The following is a 20,804-nucleotide window of genomic DNA, read 5'->3' as shown; positions in this document are numbered from 1 at the left end:
GGCGGGGAAATCCGTGAGGCCTTGGTGAACGGCAGCTATTGGCCAATGCTCAAGCCAATTGGTGAAGGGAACTCCCGGCTCGCGCGCTCTGATTGGCTTGGCGGAAGGAAGAAGCCGCCTCTCCTCCGTACCCGCGAGCTCGGGTATGGAGTCTTGGAGCGGCTCGGCTTCGGAAACAGAGCACCTGAGGCGACAGGTGAGAGGTTGGGGTTGCGAGGCGGGGTGGAGCGAAGTTCGAGGCCGAGACCCAGAACGACCCTGGACTGGGCTCCCGGCCTCTCAGGCTCAGTTTCCTCAGCTCTGAGAATCCGGCTTCCTCAGGAGCCGGCGACCTGGAAACTGACAGGATTTTGAATTTCGGACAAGCAGTAGGTCTCCTCGCTCGGAGTATGAGTTTCCCTCCCTGAGGAACTGGGGTCATAATAGCACTTAGCTCATAGTTCGGTTCAGGTCTCACGCTATTGAAGTAAAGCCTTAAATAGATAGTTTTTTTCCTTTCTGTTTTGTAAGTCGCTCAGTCGTGTCCGACCCTTTGCGACCCCATGGACTGTAGCCTGCCAGGCTCCTCTATCCATGGGATTCTCCAGGGAAGAATACTGGAGTGGGTAGCCAGTCCCTTCTCTGGGGGATCTTCCTGACCCAGGGATCGAACCCAGGTCTCTTGCATTCAGGCGGATTCCTTACCGTCTGAGCCATCAGAGTAGCTTTGCATTATTCATAAAAATCTAAAATGTGCACACGCACACCCAGCAAGTCACTTTCTAGGACTGTCTTGCAGAGATCCTGACTTAAGTGTGCAAAAAAAGGCGGGGTGGGGTGGGGAGGTGTAACAGTTGTTTTTCTGCAGCTTGTTTCTAGTTGTGAAACGTTAGAAACAGCCTGGAAATGCCCAGGAAAAAATTTCTTTCCAGTCCATGATTTCATTTAAATTTCTACCTTTAATAGTAGTAATAATAAAAGCTGGAACCAAAAAGAGAGTCAGTAATACAGAGCTATCAGTAACTGACTGTGGTATGCCAGACACTACTAAGTGTTTTGCTTGTGTTATTTAGTTTAACTTTCTCAAAACCCATTAAGGTGAATAGTTACTGTCCCGTGTAACTTTTAAGGTTCGTGGCTATTTGATGGCTATGTGGCTAGCTAAGATGACATCACTGGGGAGCAGTGGGTTCAAACCCAGATTTTTTGGTGTGTCAGGCTGACTGCTGCCCCGCACTGCTTTTGGGGCACACAGCAAGTGCTGAATGGTAGCTGCCTTTTTTGTTATAATGGGGTGCTTGAATTAGGCGTTCTCTGAGGTCTGGGGACCTTCCATCCTCTCTTTGTCTTTCCTTTTCAGGACTCCCAGGAGCCATGTTGTCAGAAGTCCTGCTGGTGTCCGCTCCAGGGAAAGTCATTCTGCATGGAGAGCATGCCGTGGTCCATGGCAAGGTACAGGGCCCCCTGAGCCTCTGAGGGCTGGGAGCTGCTGCTCCTGGACGCCAATCTTTTCTTTTTCTTAAGTTTACTTCTGGCTGCTCTGGGTCTTCGTTGCTGCATGAGGGCTTTCTCTAGCTGTAGCAAGTGCAGGCTTCTCGTTGCAGTGGCTTCTCTCGTTGTGGAGCACAGGCTGTAGACAAGATGGCTACAGTCGTCGTGGTTCGTGGGCTCAGTAGCTGCAGCTCTCAGGGGCCTGGAGCACAGGCTTTGTTGCTCCACAGCATGTGAGATCTTCCTGGACCAGGGATCAAACTTGTGTCTCCTGCACTGGCAGACAGATTCTTAACCACTGGACCACCAGGGAAGTCCCCTGATGCTAATATATTTTTTAAAATATTTTATTTGTTTATTTGACTGTGCTGGGTTGCAGTTGCGGCACGTGGGATCTAGTTTCCTGACCAGGAACCAAACCCAGACCCCCTGCATTGGGAGCATGGAGTCTTAGCCACTGGCAGCAGGGAAGTCCTCTGATGCTAATCTTAAAAGAAGCTGAAAGAAAGTCTTGAGGTGTAGCCTGGGAGATCAGAGAGGAGGTCAGTTTCTTCCCAGCTGGGCAAAGAAAAGGCAGGTGTTAGGCTCTCTTAAGGACTTCTCTGGCCCACCCAGTAAGATAGCAAGAAAATGACACGGAAAGCCATGTGGGCGGAATGAAGTTACTTAGGAAGTAAGCTTCAGTGGAGAAGAGATGAAGTTTAAGGACTAAACTCTTGGGGAAAATGAATAGGATCCTGCAGAGGAGTCTGAGACACGCATATCTCGTTTAACTCTTACAACTGTCCTCAGAGGTTACACTTCTATTGTCCTATTTTACGGTTGTGGAAGCTGAGGCTTAGGAGAGCATTGGCAACTTGTTCAAGGTCCCGCACACCTCGGTAGAGTTAGGAGTGACCCTGTCTGCTTGAACCTGAAGCCATGCTTACTCTGTTCCTCCCTGCTGTCATTTTTCATGTTCTTATATTAATCTTTGAAAACACAGTGATTAGGGAAGCCGTCCTTTGGTGTTGAGAAATTCTGAAGTTTTACATGGGAAGGGAAAAGACACGTAGGTATTAACTCCTAACTGATTGGCAGCGGTTGTGCCTGTGAAGAAGGTGCCAAGGTTGATGAGAAGTGTCTGCCAAGGGCATAGTTCAGAGTGGCCCACGTGCTAGTATCTAAATCAGAAGCCATGCACGTTGCCAGCGACCCCCAGGCTAACTGCTGGTATCGTGCGCTTTGTTCTATAGGTAGCACTAGCAGTGGCCTTGAACTTGAGAACATTTCTCCGGCTTCAGCCCCACAGCAATGGGAGAGTGGGCCTCAACTTACCAAACATTGGCGTCAGGAGGGCCTGGGATGTGGCCAGCCTTCAGCTGCTGGACACCAGCTTTCTGGGTAAGTACAGGGAGCAGGAACCAGCTGTGGGAAGAGGCTGGGCCCTGAGGAGAAGGGGAAGGAAGACAGCTGGGCTGTCATCCCACGCTGTCCCCGAGGGACCCAAGACACATCACCCTGGAGGTGTCTTCTCTCCTGTCCCCCCTAAGAATAGCTTTACTTATTTACTAATATATTAATTTATTTAAAATTTAAAAGCCTTCTACACTCACCGGCCTTTCCCTTCCACCCAAGCAAATCTCCACCTTTCATATTCGCTTGATGTACTTGTCCTATTCTCACTAATTATGTTTTGGGAGAGGGCAATATTGGGGAAGTAATATGGCCTTTCGGAGAAGGCAATGGCACCCCACTCCAGTACTCTTGCCTGGAAAATCCCATGGACGGAGGAGCCTGGTAGGCTGCAGTCCATGAGGTCGCTGAGAGTCGGACACGACTGAGTGACTTCACTTTCACTTTTCACTTTCATGCATTGGAGAAGGAAATGGCAACCCATTCCAGTGTTCTTGCCTGGAGAATCCCAGGGACGGTGGAGCCTGGTGGGCTGCCGTCTATGGGGTCGCATAGAGTCGGACACGACTGAAGCAACTTAGCAGCAGCAGCAGCAGCAGCAATATGGCCTTTAGTTTGTGTGTGTGTGTTTTTAATATTTTGTAGCAATTTTTAAATTACTGGGCAATCTTTTGAAAATGTATCTACATACTTATTTGGCTGCGCTGGGTTCTCAGTTGCAGTGCACAGGATATCCAGTTTGCCGCGTGCAGGGTCATTTAGTTGTGACACGTGAACTCTTACTTGCAGCCTGTGGGATCTAGTTCCCTGACCAAGGATCAAATCTGGGCCGCCTGCCCTGGGACCCTGGAATCTTAGCCATTAGACGACCAGGAAAGCCTCGTGGCCTTTAGTTTTGATATTGTACCACGGAGGTCAAACCCAGGCCTCTGAGTGATATGTGTGTGTGTTTGAAAACTACTAGCAATTAAGCCCTTACTGCATGCCAGGAGCAGTGCTAAGGGTTTTCTGTACCTTTTTTTATTACTCTGCAACAATCCTGGGAGGAGATACCCCTGTTACCTGTTTACCCCTCAGGGAATCTTAGGTGCAGACAGATTAAGTCCCCTACTCAAGGTCAGAAAACCAGTCTTTGGCACAGTCAGGACCCACCCAAACCCAGGCCTGCCTGCCTCCCAAGCCTGCAGTTCACCGACAGCCTTGGCTGTGGAGCTCGGGCCCTGAGCCCATGTCTCTCCAGATTCTGACACCTGGAACGTCTCAGTTTTTTTGTATTCTGGTGTCTGTAAAACCACTGAGGCCTTCTCATCCACCCGCGTACACTTGTTTGCCTGTGTGACAGGGCACGGTGACAGCGCAGCGCTCACCGCGAAGCACGTGGAGAAGCTGAAGGAGGTGGTGGGCTTCCCCAAGGACTGTGTGGATCCTGAGCACCTGGCCGTGCTGGCCTTCCTCTACTTGTACCTGTCTATCTGCCAGAGTCAGAGGTATGTGCGCCGCTGGGGCAGGGAGCGCAGGTGCAGCCTGCCCCCAAGATTGAGCCAAAGTTTTGCCTGCTAGACAGCACGTGGGCTCCCTTCCAGGCTCTGAATACCCATCAGCTGTCCTTGCTGCGTTCCAGGCACCATACTGGTGGTTGTTTAGTTGGTGGTTTAGTCGCTTAGTTTTGTCCGACTCTTGCGACCCCAGGACTGTAGCCCTCCAGGCTCCTCTGTGCATGGGATGCTCCAGGCAAGAATACTGGAGTGGGTTGCCATTTTCTTCTCCAGGGGATCTTCCTGACCCAGGAGTCGAACCCAGATCTCCTGCATTGTAGGCAGATTCTTTACTGGCTGAGTTACAAGGGAAGTCCACCATACTAGACCCTGTATGTGTGTGTGTATACATATATGGTCTGCTTTCATATTCACAGCAACCTCATGAGGACACCCTCTCCATTTTGCACAGGGAGAAACTGGGACCCAGAGAGTTAGAGACTCTCTGGGCCACATAGCTAGTTAGTAAGTGTTGAGAGCTGGGAAATCAATTCCGTTCTCTTCAGTTCAACACCTGCCTTTTTAACTCATGCTGCCTCCTTTGGCCTTTCAGTTCAGCCGAACCAAAGCCAGAGTCCATTCTCGGATCTGCTGGGTGGCTTCTCTGTGCCATGGCCAGGGAAGCATGCTTGTGCCATGTCCCACGGGCTCCAAGGGAGCTCTGTGATTAGCAGAGTGAAGCCTGTGTTTTGATAAGATCTGGGTTGTCTGCCCTTGGGGAAGCCAGCTCCTAGAGGGGGACATTCCTGGTTGAGGTGGTGTCACGGGGTGATACAGGGCACAGGCTGCATGTGGCTAAGGGTCAGACACTGTGGGTTCAAACCCCGTGTCACTTTCTAGCTTGTATGAGGTTCTTAGCCTTCCCGAGCCTCAGTTTCCTCATCTGTAAAATGGGGGTGGTGACCTCACCTACCTCCAAGGGGTCCTGTGGAAAGTCAGAGCTCTGCTGCCTGGTGTGTTTCAGAGCCCTGCCCAGCCTGGACATCACTGTATGGTCGGAGCTGCCCACTGGGGCCGGGCTGGGCTCCAGTGCCGCCTACTCCGTGTGTTTGGCAGCTGCCCTCCTGACCGCGTGCGAGGAGATCCCAAACCCGCTGAAGGATGGGGAGGCTGCCGGCAGGTAATCAGGCCCTCCCCCTGCTCCTTGTCCCTCCTGGGCACCACACCCCAAGCTGAGATCTGTCCCATGGGCCCCTTACAGCTGGGCATGCTGAGGCACAGGGTGGCCACACAGCTTGTGGTGGTGGAGTGGGATCTGGACCTGGTGGTCTGAATCTAGAACTTGAGCTCTTTACCACTGCCCCCCGCCACCTCATCCCGACCTTGCCTCCTTTAAGTTCAGATGCTGTGGTTTTTTAGAAGGAACCTGAGCCCACATGTAGGGCAGTGGATCAGATGAGCCATCATGCTTGTCATCAGCTCACTGTGGGACCCTGACCAGCCCACTCCCCCCACTGGGAGCCTCACTCATACCCAGGGGGACATTGCCAGGTCGTACCAAATGGTTATGACAAACAGCGTGCTGAGAAGGAAACACAGGAGCGTCTGTCTGGTCAGGACGTCTCCCTTCCTGTTGATCTTCACGCCCACAAGGTCGTAGCATCTCCTCTGCGGTTCTCACTGTGAGTCACTGAGGCTTATCCTGACAGGGCTGTGGGCGGGCCGTTTCTGTTACTTGGGGAAACTTGAGAAACTGGCCCAAGCATGGATAATGCAGTTTGTCCTGGGAGTCGGGAATGAGGCCGCAGCATCCAGCCTGGCAGCTTCTTGCTGAGGCCTGTCCTCATGGCTTCAGGGAGCCCTCTTGCTGGGGGGCTTCCAGTCCAGCCGTGTGGGCCCAGCTGTGCTGTGTCAGGGAGGGTATGCTGCTTGCCAAGGCCCAAAGCTCAGTTTGGTCCCTGTGGCCACAGTGGGTCCGGGGGCTGTTGATAGGATTCCCAGTCTGAATTCTCCAAGGCTGCTCTGAAGGGCTCACATGTCGGGGGATGGGGGCCGGCGGAGACAGCCTTGGGAAGCATCTGACAGGTAATGAGCGATTGCAGCTGCAGGGGGGCCGTTTTTCAGGAATCGCAGTCACATTCGCCTGTTAACTCGCTTCTCTCTGGGGCTCTGTTTCTTCATCTGAAAAGGAGTGGCTACACCTGATGAACTCTGGGGTGGGGGAGCTTCCAGCCTTGATGTGCTGACTTCAGGGTAAGAGGGTGATGCAGGACAGAGGCGACAGGACCTCCGCTCAGTACCACATGCTGATCACTGATTGTAGCGCAGAGCAGTGAAGGCCAGGTGGCCTGGGCCCCCCAAACAGACATCTGCCCACGAACCGGCGGACCGGCTCCACCTTTCAAAAGATAAAGGTGGTGTGGGTATGTGCGCGCATGTGCACGCCTGTGGGTGTCCAGGTATGCGTGTGGTCTTTCCTGTCCTGCTTCTTTCCACCTGGTTCCCCCACCTCCTGTGAAGACCCATCACTGCTGAGAACCTGTAGGGAGAGCAGACCTGGCCCCCACCCACCATGCCCCCAGCGTCTCCCAATCAGAAGAAAGAGTCAATTTTGCTGAGCGGACTGGACCCTGGGCCGCATTCAGGTGCCCCTTCCGCACCCCACTCTGGCTCATCTGTGGCCCTGGAAAGGGCCAGCTCTTGTCCAGTCCCAGTCACGGCACAGGCTGCACAGCCTCAGGCTGGACTTCTTTGCCCCCACCTCCTGCCTCCCTGACCACCCCACCTTGTCCCTCAGACCGCCCACCCCTTTCAGAATGGGGTACACTTTGTCCAGTCGGCATTGTACTTCTTGGAGGCTATAGTTAAATATTGGTGACTTCCTGACATCCATTCTGCATTAGACTCCAAGGCTGCAAGCAGTCAGGGACCATGTCTGTGCTCTTAGTCACAGGCGCATAGTAGATGCTCAGTGTATACTGAACAAGTGAGTGAGTGAGTCTCGTTGGCACCCCAAAGGTCAGCAGTTATGGGCTCAGGCTCCAGTGAGCGTATGTGGTTCTGACGTCACCGTGAGTGGCACCGTGGTCTTGGGGATACTGTTTCACCCGTCAGAGCCTCAGTGTCCTCTTGTGTAAGAAAGGGAGTGGTGACTGTGGTACCCTCCCTGAGAGGTTATTGTGGGGATTAGGGGAAGCCTGCAGCACAGTGCTTGGCCCTGGGTAATTAGTAGCTCTGAACAGTGTTGACTATTAATCATAGCTTCACAACCACTGGGTGAGTTTCAGGTCCATAAGATCCTCCTCTGACCCTTGAGGAAAGGGGCTCAGAGAGAGTGACTGACTTGCCCAAGGCGCCACAGCAAAGGAGTGGGTGGACCGGGCTTGGGGTGACTTCAGGACAGAGACCCCAGGTGGAATACACACCGTTCCCTGGGCGTTTTGCAGAGCACTGGTGTGCTTTTCCATCCCACAACGTCCTCTGTGATTTGACACCTTTATCCCTGTTTGCTGAAGGAGGACACTGAGGGTCAGAGGTGATGCGGCTGCTCAGGGATGCCCAGTGAGTCGGCAGCAGAATGGGTTCAGACCAGCTCCCTGCTTAGTCCACGGCTCAACCCCCAGCAGCTTCTGTTGGGTCTCGGGGCAGGGACTAGACAGAAGGGAAACGAGCTGAGAGAGAGGGCGGGGCGGTGGGGCTGAGCACGTGTCCTCGTGTGGTCCTCACAGGCTTTCAAGTGATACTCACTCACTGTCATAGTGAGTCCACACCCCTTCTGGGGAGGAATCCAGAGAGGGCTGGATTCCAACGGGCCCACATGCCTGCTGAGCCTGTGCGGAGGCAGGAGTTACGTTCCTCCAGAGTGGGAGAGTGGGGCTCAGAGAGGGCAGGCAAGGGGCCCAGAGTCCTTCAGCTCATGAGAGACAAAGCAGAGCCCCGTGAACTCCAAGCCTCGGGTCTCCTGCTGCACTGGGCAGGAGCGCTCTGCAGGACCTGCTCTGTAGCCAGGGAGGCTCAGAGCTGTCTATCTGTCTTCTTTGTGAGTTTGGGGGCCCAAACCACTTCGCCTTTTGGTCTCCAGCGAGCCCCGCCTGTGACCCCGGCCCTCTGCTGCCCTCAGTGACCCCCAGCTCCCCATTCACCACCGTGGACGGTAAAGACGAATCTCTGTGTCTCCTTCAGGTGGACCGAGGAGAACTTGGAGTTAATTAACAAGTGGGCCTTCCAGGGGGAGAGGGTGATTCACGGGAACCCGTCCGGAGTGGACAACGCCGTCAGCACCTGGGGTAGGTGCTGCCTAGGGCCCACGTGCTCAGCTTTTATTCGTTTAGGAATTCTTGTGACAGGCGTAGCTGCCCAGACTGTGGTTTTGGGATGAACATAGAGTCCATGCGTTCTGAGGAAGATAGAATTTTCCTGATAGGAGGGGGACAGGGGGAACCTCAGGGTTTCCCACCTTCCCGATCCAAATCTCTGGGGGTGGGCCAGGGCCTGGGAAGCTGTGGTTTCAGTGAGACCCCCACCCCCTTGGATCCAGAGGGTGCAGCTGCGGAACCACTGCCATGGGGGCTGCAGACCACACGAGTCAGGCTCCCCTCTGGGGAGGACGCCTGCTCACTGCAGCTGGATGCCCTCTGGCCCCACCTCCACCGCATCACCCTGCGGCCTGTCCAGGGAAGCCTGGACGGAAGGAAGGGACCCCCGGCCCTGGGCACGGAGCACCTCCACGCCCTCCTGGGCCTTTGGTCCTTGAAGCTGAGATGCCTCGTTACGGGGCTGAGTCTGTTATGGTGACACTCTGCCCCACCCCAATCCCACCCCTTTCCCAGGAGGCCCAGATACAGAGCTTTTCCTGTGACTAACCCACCCATTCTTCTCTTTAGGAGGAGCACTCCGATACCAGCAAGGGAAGATTTCATCTTTAAAGAGGTAATTCTGGGGGAGCTGCAGCTTCTGCATCTGGTGGGGGATGCATTTCTTTGTGAAAAGGGGGAGCCCCATTTCTTTGTAAAGGAACCCGGGGCAGGTGCCCCTGGGCATTCCCCTCCCGCATGTGGCCCCACAGGCCATGGGCATGAGGAAGCCTGCTCTTTCCTCTCCACTTTAGCTCTGAAGTTGGCGAGAGATCAGAGCGGGTGGTCAGGTGAGGCTGGGCCACCCCCCTTCCAGAATGCGGCTGTCCCCCAGACCCGCCTTCAGTTACCAGCTCATCTGCCAATCTATTTAGTAAACAAGGAGTGATCCCTTCTTGTGTTCCAGCTGACCCTCCCCTCGGACCCTTGGTATAAACATGGATTTCAGACATAGTTCTGGGTGGTTAGAGACAGACGTGCACACGTGAGCCACCAAAAGACTCCGTGGCGGTTGCCACAGTGATGGCACCACGTCTGAGCAGGACTGGAGCCCACAGGAGGCTCATGGCAGGCCGAGCGGAGGGACGTTTGGCAACTTTCAGCCTGTTGTAGGTTTCCTTCCTTCCTCCTTCCAGACGCACTGGAATTACAGATGTGTGTATTCAATTCCAGTATCCTCTGTTCTGTTGGCTTGCAGTGTGGGACCGTCAGGGGTAAGGCGTGGGCCTGCGGCCAGGGGCGCAGGTGCCTCCTGGCTGTCCCCTGAGCCCTCCCCCATCGAATGGAGGCGGGGGAATGATGGTTGTCCCAGGGCCCTCTGCTGCCTTGCAGGGGCCTTTCCGCACTCTGAGGGTCCCGGGGCCTGCTCTCTCCTTCTGCAGCCAGGGTGGCCTTCTTGGCGGCCAGACAGCAGGTCCCAGACCTCTGCTGCCTCCAGTCAGGGTGCTGCATTCGGGGCTCAGGGGCCTGGCAGGCCGTGGTGTGGACCCCTTCTCTCTACACCTGTAGCTTCTTCTCACGCCTGCTCTGTCGGCTTCCAGAAGCCAGATCTGCCTTTCTGAGGGCTCCAGGTCAGCATTCCTTTAGCCTCAGCACTGTGGACATTTGGGGCTGGAAAATTCCTTGTGGGTGGACCGGTCCTGGGCAGCGTGGGATGTTTAGTAGCTTCCCTGGGCTCTGCCCACGAGAGGCCTGTAGCCCCTCCCCATCTCCAGTGCAACAATCAAAGATAGCTCCAGATGTTGTCACACGGCCCCTGGAGGGCAAGCCCCCCGAGTGACAACCCCTGCACCACAGAGAGGAGGGAGCAGGGCCATTCAGGAGGGTGGAGTAGCTTCTTCTGGCTGCTTATGGAAGCGATGGCGGGGAGGAAATGGGAAGTCTGGCCCCCAGGGGTCGGTGGCTCTGCCGGGTGGCCTGAACCCGCATATAGTGAGATCAGGAGCAAGGGTGGGAGGCTGAGTGTCTGGGCCCGGTCCACCTGCAGCCCACGGTCTCTCAGAGGAGACAGTCATGATGTCGATCTGAAACAAAGGTGTTCTTAGGGCTCTAAGTTGTTGGAGCTGACAGCAGGGAGGTCACCATCGGGCTGCAGATCTGGGGAGTCCTTCACGGGGCAGGGGCAGGTCTCTTTCCTGTGAGCCTGTTGTATCCTAAGCCCTGAGCTGGGCCCTGGGCACAGAAGGCCAGTGCAGATGTGGCTGGGCAGGTGATTAAGAGTGAGCAATGGAGGGTCTCCCAGGCACGGGAGGTAGGGGAGAGGCCCAAAAGTGTGTGCAGTTGCAGGGGGCAGGGGGCAGCGGGTGCTCTGGGGTCCCAGGGTCCACTTGGAGCCTGGCTCTGCCATTTGCCTGCTGTGGGCCCTTAGGTGAGTCATTTCCCCTGGGGCCTCTGTCTTCTCATTTATAGAATGGGACTCCTAGACATGGGAATCCATGGCAGAAACGGTATCTGCCAAGTGCTTTTTATTCTTTGCTGACGGAGTTCATCCATCCAGTCCATAAGTATCTCTGAACAACCACCGGGTGCTGGGGTCTCAGCAGGGAACCCAAAGTCCCACCTTCACAGAGCCCCTACTTTGTGGGAGGAGACGATCCCTGGACATTCGTCTCTGTAAGGGCACGGCAGGCCATCCCCACGGCCTTAGTACACGAAAGGAGAATGAGGGCTGGGATGTGAAGGAGGGAACTGGAGCCCTCTGCCTGGATGGCATTTGAGCAGAGTGCCAAGGCTGGGGGGCAGGTCCCTGGCAGCAGAGATGCATGTGCAAGGGCCCTGAGGCAGGAGTGGGGGCTGAAGTGTTGAACAGCAGCCAGGAGCCAGGGTGGCTGAGTGGAGTGAGCTCCAGGGAGGGGGGAGATGAGATGAGCTTGGTGATGTCACCCGGCCGAGATCACACAGCACTTAGAGGATGTGGCCCTGGGAGGTGGTCACTGGATGTCACAGGAGTCCTGAGTTTTGTGGGGCTGGCAGGGCTGGCAGCAGGCCCGTTTACAAAGGACTTTATTTGAGAGAGATGAAGACATGATACCCAGACTCCTCCCACCCCGATAGATGGGGACACAGAGCCAGTGATCAACCTTCGTCGCTGGCTTCAGGGCGCTGCGGTGAGCAGATGGCAGGTTCTCTGAGAAGCCGGGAGGCCAGACTCCACATTAATCCCGCCCGTGGCTTAAGGAGAAGCCCTTTACCCCCAAACCACGCATGGTGCTTCACAATTAAGAAAAAAAAATGCATTGTTTGCCAAGTGGATCAAGACGCAGCCTCCCAGAGCGCTGCCCTTTTGAGGAACGGCTTCTCTTTAAAGGGAAGAGAAAAGCCAAATAGAATGTTCATCTTTAGTAAAGTGGAAAAAAAAAAAAAGCCAGCCTCCAAGGCTGAGAATCGATATTAATTTCATGGGCTTATGGGCGGTGAGATCAAGTAGGTTTCTGGCAGCCTTTCCCAGCCCTGCTGGATTTTACAGTCTCGATCAGTGAAAAGAAAAGCAAATAAAGGTATCGGGGCCTGTCTGTCTGCAGATGTCTCCGGCCAAAGCTCATTCAGGTCCTCCACCCCTGTCCCCAGCCTCGGGGCAGTGCTCTGAAAGGCAGACGAGATGACAAGAAACAGTGGCTTAAGTCCCCAAAGACAGCCAACCATAAGGACCACTGGGGCTGTGGTTTTAGGAGGGATGGTGGCTCAGATGGTAAAGCATCCGTCTGCAATGCAGGAGACCCAGGTTTGATCCTTGGGTTGGGAAGGTCCACTGGAGAAGGAAATGGCAGCCCACTCCAGTATTCTTGCCTGGAAAATCCCATGGATGGCGGAACCTGGTAGGCTACCGTCTGTGGGGTCGCAAAGAGTCAGGACACAACTGAGTGACTTCACTTTCACTTTCATAGAGCCCAGAGGGCAGGTGAGGACCACGTGGGGGTGCTGGCGGGCCAGCTGGGCGTGGCTGCCCTGGGGCATCCGCTCTCCTACCTGGGCATGACTGACTCCCTCTGACCACATCTGGGGTCCTGCCAGGTCTGGGCACCAATGAGGCAGGGCACGAACGGGCTCAGAACACTGGGACCTGACTCTCCCCATCCGCGACTCAGCCCTGGTCCCGGGGCTTGTTGATTCTCTAGCACCCTCCCCTCCAGCCCCCTGGGGCGGCCCATGGGACAGAGCCTCAGCCCCTTCTTGTACCCGTGGTGGTGGCGCCTTTGAACTAACTCCGCGTGCCGGGCCCTTTGTCTGCACATTCACTCGAGGTTGAAACAACTGGATGGAGGAGTGAGTCACAAGCCAAAGGAAAACAATTGTCTGCCCAGGGGCCACAGCAGGGATGCGGCTGTGGGCACCCGCAACTGGGCATCAAGAACCTTGCTTCCCAGACCTGTCTCCAGCTCACTTCCCCAGGCCTCTGCTTCCTGCCCTGAGTCAGCGTGGGGTGGAGTCCAGGTGGGCCCCCAGCCCTGGCCCAGCTGCACCGTCCTGGGCTCACCTTGGCCCCTCTTTGCCCCGCAGGCCACCGGTTCTGAAGATCCTGCTGATCAACACCAAAGTGCCTCGCAGCACCAAGGTCCTGGTGGCCAATGTCAGGAGCCGGCTACTGAAGGTGCTGCTGGTTCCACTCCCAGGAGTGTTCCCGGCGGGGCCACAGCACTCCCGTTTGGGTGTCAGAGCCCTCCCTCTGCCTCCTGGGTTAGTGGGGGGAGGAGGCGGGGGGAGCAGGGACTTGGGGAGGCTCTGTGCATCCACAGCCCAGCAAGGAGGCAGAACAGGAATCCTTAAACACGCTGCCTTTGCAGTGAGAACCTCCTCTCTGCTTGGGTCCGTAGTGGCCGGGCAAGGCAGGGACCAGGCCCAAAGGAGAGGGGTTCACTCAGAGGATGGGTGTGGGCCATGGGGACACCTTTCCCCTCCACCAGGTGTCTGCTGACCCCTAGGCCTCACGGGCCCTCACTTCCTTTCCCTGCAGTTCCCTGAGATCGTGGCCCCTCTCCTGACCTCCATAGACGCCATCTCCCTGGAGTGCGAGCGGGTGCTGGGGGAGATGGCGGCGGCCCCCACTCCAGAGCACTACCTCACGCTGGAGGTAAGAGCCTACCTGCAGGCTCGGGGTCCCCCACCCACAGCGCTGTCCTGGGCAGGGCCTCCCCATCTGCGCTCGGAATCCCCGGGAGCTAAAGCACAGAGGCTGGGCCTGGAGCCTGTGTGCGCACCCATGAACAAGTGGGTCTTCTCTTGAAGCCTCTTCCCAAGTGATTGGGAGCAATCAAGGGAACACAGACAGCCCTGAGCGTGGTGTCTAGTGTGTGATAAGTGCAGTGGGCCAGGTTTGGGTCGTGCGTGTAAAGACACAGTCCTCCATAATTCCAGGAGCGATTTCTCCCCTGGCCACTTCTTTCCTGCTCTGTTTGCTAATCCATCAGTTAGTACTAAATACATCAAGTTCACACAGGAGCTATCTCTCACTCGTGTGCCGTGGATCAGACATGGGCTGAAATCTTTCATCAATCCTCCAGCCCCCACCCTTTGCCTAATTCTAGCTTAGCAGTTGAGACCTCACGCTTGGGATTTCATCAGGCCCACGTCTGAATCCTGGCCTCACTGGAGTGTCTTAAGAATGAAGTGAGATCCCATGGGCGACACGGAGCACAGTGCCTGATGAGCCACCAGCTTAGCCAGAGGGCATGGGCTCATTCCCAGCACCGGCCCATCTGGCCCAGTGAGTGTGCACTAGCATTAGAAAGCCACCTGGCTTCCATGGAAGAACCAGAGGATCCGGCAGGCCCAGCCAACATGGCTGTGCAGCAGTGGGTCAGCCGGAGGTGCCCAGGGAGCACCTCAAGTGAGGCCCTGGGGTCTCCGTTTCTCCACATTCCCCGCCACTGCCTGATCACCGCCCACAGCCGCCGTGCCCTGGGCCTAGGGCCTCCCGTCCTGCTGTAGGCGCTTGAGTCTGCAGCCCCTGTCGTGAGTGGGCGCTGGTACCCTGCAAGCCTCTTCACAGATGATCCCTCACTTAATCCTCCAGCAACCTACCTGTGAAGTGGGTACGTTGCCACCCTGTTACAGATATAAACACCAAGACCTAAAGAAAGTGACTTTCTCTGAGGTGTTTCATCAAGTGAGTGGCTGAGCTGGGAGTCACTGACTTGTTTATTCCTTTAGTCAACTTTTCTTTTTTTTTTTTTTTTTGGTCTCACTGCACAGCTTGCAGGATCTTAGTTCCCTGACCAGGGATTGAACCTCGTCCAGGGCACTGAAAGCACCAAGTCCTAACCATGGGACCACCAGGGAATCCCCCCCAAAAATTTTTAAGAAGTGTGTATTCCAGGCTCGGTGCACGGACTCCATCTAATTCATTTCCAGGCTTTTGCCCTCGATCCCCCAGCCATCTCCTTCCATCCCTCCAGCCTTTTCCCGCTGGTTCTCGATTTGTTTCACGTAGAAAGGAAGGGAACACAGTCCTCCCGCGGAGGAAATTAATAATGATGGAGTGCTGCCTAAAATACACCCCGTTGAGCCCCTGGAGAATGCCTCAGAACAGCACGTCGATTATACAGTGTGTATATTTTTGGCTGCGGCAGCCGCTGAAATGTGCAGCTCGCCTCCCGGACAGCTCTGCACTCACACCAGTGAGCTGTTCTCCTGTGTCACAGCCTGTCATCCGATCCTTGACAGATTTTGGATCAGAATGTGACAAGTGTCTGGAACCTGCCTTCGCAACATGACACCTGGTGCTCAGGCACCGAGAGGCCCCAGAAGTTTCCCCTCCCCTCCAGCCCCCAGGACCGGTGAAAGACACCCAGGGCTGCCACAGGGCCATCACGCATGTCTGCTTGTTTGTCACAAGTGCTGGGGTGTGGGAGGCAGGCTGCCGGGGAGAGGCAGACACAACCCTGCCCGGCGGCCCCGGGCAGGAGAACCAGGTGGGCCTCGGCACACAGCCCTGTGACGGGCATCCTCCCGGCACACAGGTTCTCCCAGGACCCTGGGGTAGAGCTGCGCGTTGTACAGCTGCACAGAGCAAGGAGAGGGCCAGGGGTGCTCTCAGAGGCGAGAGATGCGCTTCACATCAGGCAGAGCCAGCTTCTGGTGCTGGCTCAGCCCTAACAAGCTCAGCAGCCTTAAGCACATCCCTCTCCCCTCTGAGCCTCAGTTTTCCCCTTTGAAAAATGGGGATACTGGAAATGCAGCATAAAAGTACTAATAGCAGCTGACGTTTGCTGAGCACTTACCTTTTGCCAGGCTTCATGGGAAAGACGCCTAATTCCATCCTCCTGGCAACAAGGCAGACACTCTTAGAATCCCTGTTTTTCAAGGGGGAGCCTGGGGGCTTTCCAGGTAGCACAGTGATAAAGAATCCACATGCCAATGCAGGAGACTCAAAGAAACTCAGGTTCGATCCCAGGAAGATCCCCTAGAGGAGGAAATGGCAGTCCGCTCCAGTATTCTTGCCTGGGGAATCCCATGGAGAGAGGAGCCTGGAGGGCTGCAATCCACGGGGTCGCAAGGAGTCAGATACGACTCAGCACTCAGCACACAAACTGAAGCTCGGCTGAAAGACCTCATTCCAAGACACGCAATCAAGAAGTGTCCTAGCCAGAATTCAAACCCAGGCTCGCCTGCTTTCAGATCCCATGTTCATAACTGCCCGACAGCAGGGACTGGAGCTCATTCTTAGAGCCCCAGCATCTAGCAAGTTGCCTGGCATTTTGATGGGATTTGCTGACACCACTGGAGTAAGTGAAATATAAATAGGGAATGCCTGGGCAGTGGAGACTGTAAGCTTTTTTATTCCATCAACCTGCCTCTTGTTTGATCTGCAGGAGAGCAGGAATTTTATTATCCATAATCAGAGAAATCTGAACAAACTTAGCAATTCCCCCAACTCGTGACCTAGTTAGAACTACACACACCCATTCTTCTTCTGAAAGTCGGTTCCAGGAAGCAGTAGGATAGCATATTACTTGAGACTTCTTCCACAAATGCCCCAAATCCATCTCAACCAGGCTTTCGCAGCAAAGGAATTTATTGGCTTCTAAATGAGACGACCAGAGGAGACAGCTTCAGGCATAGCTGGATCCAGGGGCCAAGACAACCTAGTTTGAAATGTCTCTCTGTCTTCAGTGTAATCTCTGAGAACATATGCAGGGAACATAACTCCAATGGCATTTCTCTGAGGTTGGCCAGTTTTAGCAGCTCCAGTGGAAAGAGGCAGAGTAAACCCTGGGAGGGCTCTCATTGTCTGTCCAGTTCCCATGGCCAGAGCCTTCTGTGGCCAGACCTGACGTGTGCTCACCGCCAGCTCCATCCCAGCCCCACTGGGAGTCCTGCAGGAAGGAGAGGGTCTCTTTTATCAGTGGAGAAGGACAGTGTGCTGGGCAGTCAAAGCCTTTTGAGGTCCCAAACCAGCGGTTGTCAGATGGATGGGGCGAGCCCAGGACCTCAGCCTCAGGCAGGCCAAGCTGGAACAGAGAACTTTCTCCCCAGGAGCTCATCGACATGAACCAGCACCATCTGAATGCCCTCGGTGTGGGCCATGCCTCGCTGGACCAGCTGTGCCAGGTGACCACAGCCCACGGACTGCACAGCAAGCTCACTGGCGCGGGCGGCGGGGGCTGTGGCATCACGCTCCTCAGGCCAGGTACCCAGGGGGCGGGCAGGGTTGCCAGCCTGGGCTCACACAAAGCGTCCACACAGGCAGTTCCTGGGGGAGGAGGAAGAAGACTGTGAACAGTCTCACCTCTGCTGTGTGGCCTCAGTCAAGGGAATTAACTGCTCTGGGCCTACATAACATCTAGTTTATGTAAAACTGTTGCCTAGATTCAAGGAGGCGAAACGTATGCAGAGAGCCTGGCACAGGGCTTGTTCCTCCCATCTCCTTACCTGCCAAGCTAAGCACAAGCTTGAGAAATAACCAAGGCATTGTCACCATCTACCATCACCGCCACCACTACCAGCCTTGCATCCCTGCTGTCACCTCCTGATGTGGCCAGGACCGGGACTGACCTTGCTACAAGAGAAATGTGTCTCTCCCCTCTTTGGTCTTTGGGGAAAGAGCAGGGCCGAGGAGCGGGCTTACAGCAGCATGCCCTGTGCTGGGGCGTTGAATCACCGCTGCTTTCGGTCGGCTTCCTCTCCATCTCCTCCTTCCTTTTCTCGTCCTGCTCTCCCCCTTCCTTTGCTGTAAGCCCACAGCGGTCCCCTTACCCTCGGTAGGACTCCCAGGCCTCAAGGAGTTGCTGCATCCCAACTTTGGCCAACCACCACTGGGGGCCTAGTTTGGGGCAGTGACGATGGCGGGAGAACATTCCTGGAGAGTGTGCGGTGCACTGGGCCAGGCCCTCCAGCTATAATAGCCTGTGTCAGCCTCTCCATAAGCCTTGAGGGACAGGTCTCATTGTCAGCCCTACCCCCAGGTGAGGAGATGAGGCTCAGAGAGGGGACATCATTTGAGGACCCATGGCCAGGTTCCACATGACTCGGGGGTCCATAACCTTCCCATGGAGGATGCCAGGCTTGGCGTTCCAACAGGAAGACTGGTCCCCTGCCTGTGCCACAAGCAGGGCTGAACGCTCTCCAAGGGAGAATGTTCCTCAAGAGAGCCGATGGTTGGAGTGACCTGGTGCCCTTTCTCCCTGCAGATGTGGAGCGGCCGGAGGTAGAGGCCACGAAGAGGGCGCTGAGCGGCTATGGCTTTGACTGCTGGGAAACCAGCGTTGGTGCCCCCGGTGTCTCTGTCCACACGGCCGCCTCCCTGGATGCCTCTGTCCAGCAAGGCCTGGACAGCCTCTGAGAGGAGCCCATGCAGCTGTAGCCCCACCACGAAGCCCTCTCCCAGATTATTCCAGGCGCTGGAGTTGGCTTCTGTGCTGGCCAGTGGGCGCCCAGCACCTGACGCTGACGGGAGGCCCCCAGCCCCTCTGTGACACCCCTCCTGCTGGCCGTGCCCCACATTCTGCACTGTGAGCCAGGCTGCCCGGAAGCCATGGTCTGTGTTCTACAACATTCTCTTGAGCCAGGCCATCAGTGGAGTGTGTGTGGTTGTCTGAGACAAGAGGGCCTCTTTCCCGCCCTCCCGGAAGCTTCCACGGACCCATAGACTCCCTGGCCGAGCTGCTTGGATGCCACATGCAGGGGTCTGGTTCCCAGAGCAGTGGGCCTTCTCCTTCCCTCCACTTCTGTACTCCTGCCTGTCTGTCCCACCTCCCCCAGGAAGCCTTCCTGGGGTGTTCCAGTGATGGTCTTTGCCTTCTGCCTTCCATCTGGCCTGAGGGTTGGCCGAAGGCAGGGTCGATGTGCAATACCTTCTGGTCTGTGTCTGAAGGGGTTGCAGAAAAGATGGCAAAGGGGAAATAAAAAGATCTTGAGTAAACAGTGCTTCACTCACTTCTTTCCATGTCTAGAAAGATGGGAGGGTCTGGTAGTCTCCATTGCCCATACCTGCCCCCTCTCTCCTGTCCCTTCTTCAGCCACTTTCTTAGTGGAAAGGACTTTGGGTCATTTGGTTGTCTGTGTCCATGGGATAGGGCAGGGTTTCTCCAGATGGCCCTAGTGGACAGGATGGATGTCCGAACATCAAACTCAGCCCGTCAGCACAGCTTCAGCCCGCTTTTCCAGAAAGGGGGATTTTAAACTTCCTAGCTCCGGAGGAACTTCCTAACTCATATATACTTACAGCTGATTCATGTTGTTGTATGGCAGAAACTAACAACATGGTAAAGCAATTATACTCCAATTAAAAAGCAGAGACATTACTTTACCAACAAAGGTCCATCTAGTCAAAGCTGTGGTTTTTCCAGTAGTCATGTATGGATGTGAGAGTTGGAGTATAAAGAAAACTGAGCACCAAAGAATTGATGCTTTTGAACTGTGGTGTTGGAGAAGACTCTTGAGAGTCCTTTGGACTGCAAGGAGATCCAACCAGTTCATCCTAAAGGAGATCAGTCCTGAATATTCATTGGAAGGACTGATGCTGAAGCTGAAACTCCAATACTTTGACCACCTGATGCAAAGAACTGACTCGTGGGAAAAGACCCTGATGCTGGGAAAGATTGAAGGTGGGAGGAGAAGGGGACGACAGAGGGTGAGATGGTTGGATGGCTTCACCGATGTGATGGACATGAGTTTGAATAGGCTCCAGGAGTTGGTGATGGACAGGGAAGCCTGGCACGCTGCAGTCCATGGGGTCACAAAAAGTCGGACATGACTAAGCGACTGAACTGAACTGAAAAAGTAAAAAATAAAAAAATAAACTTCCTAACTTCTCAAATCATGAGCACACACTAATTCGCAGACTTTTGTAAGAAATGGAAACATGGGGAGGGAGGTGGGAGGGGGGTTCAGGATGGGGAACACATGTACACCCGTGGCGGATTCATGTCAATGTAGGGCAAAACCACTACAATATTGTAAAGTAGCCTCCAATTAAAAAAATTTATATTGAAAAAAATAAATAAACTAATGGTTAAATTAAGAAAGAAAAAAAAAGAAATGGAAACAAAACCTGCTGGCTTTGGGTTGTGGAATATTCCTTCCTGTCTAAAATTGACTGGGTGGGGAAAAGAGACTTGAGTGCTGGTAGCCAGTGTCTGGCACCCACCGAGCCCTATTGGAACTTTATATTGCAAGTCAAGGCTCTTTATGAAATGTCAGAATCCACCCAAAACCTCTAGTAGCCAGCACATTGCCACCCGCAGCTCTGGGAGGCCCTAGTCGACAAGAAGGTGGGGGTGCTGGGGCAAAGTGCAGATTTGGTTTAAATGGCTCTGCGCTTCTGCCCTTGGCCACTAGGGGGCAGCTGGCTTCTTTCCCAGTGTCTTCAGGGGAGGGTCAGGAAGATCCCCTGGAGAAGGAAATGGCAACCCACTCCAATACACTTGCCTGGAAAATCCCATGGACAGAGAAGCCTGGTAGACTACAGTCCATGGGATCGCAAAGAGTCGGACACGACTGAGGGACATCACTTTGACTTTCAGGGGAGGGTGGGTAAGAGCGGTCTTAGAGCAGTCTCTCTACCCTCCCACACATATCAGGGTTCTGTCTCTCTAGGTTCTGCCTGGGGTCACTGCCAGGAATTGGCACTGGGAAGAACGTCTGCCTCAGCTTAACGTGTGAAAATGACCCCGGC

General features: G+C 54.9%; 1 protein-coding gene across 3 annotated transcripts; it reads left to right on the top strand.

The window, feature by feature from the left end:
- Positions 1-45: 45 nt before the first annotated feature.
- Positions 46-19,049, top strand: MVK (mevalonate kinase). Of its 3 annotated transcripts, XM_019977925.2 has the most exons (11): positions 46-196; positions 1,340-1,431; positions 2,706-2,853; positions 4,208-4,352; positions 5,365-5,520; positions 8,523-8,626; positions 9,224-9,269; positions 13,190-13,280; positions 13,644-13,760; positions 17,165-17,318; positions 18,319-19,049. In XM_019977925.2, the coding sequence occupies exons 1-11, from the start codon at positions 46-48 to the stop codon at positions 18,468-18,470; spliced, it is 1,356 nt and encodes a 451-aa protein (XP_019833484.2). In that variant the 3' UTR covers positions 18,471-19,049. The 3 variants fall into 3 exon arrangements, with proteins under 3 accessions (XP_019833484.2, XP_070625811.1, XP_070625810.1); XM_070769710.1 differs by lacking the exon at positions 5,365-5,520; XM_070769709.1 differs by lacking the exon at positions 13,644-13,760.
- The last annotated feature ends 1,755 nt before the right edge of the window (positions 19,050-20,804 follow it).

The sequence above is a fragment of the Bos indicus genome, chromosome 17 (genome assembly GCF_029378745.1).
Source record: "Bos indicus isolate NIAB-ARS_2022 breed Sahiwal x Tharparkar chromosome 17, NIAB-ARS_B.indTharparkar_mat_pri_1.0, whole genome shotgun sequence".
Taxonomy (NCBI): domain Eukaryota; kingdom Metazoa; phylum Chordata; class Mammalia; order Artiodactyla; family Bovidae; genus Bos; species Bos indicus.
The sequence above is the reverse complement of the archived record's forward strand: the minus strand, read 5'-3'. Positions and strand labels throughout refer to the sequence as shown.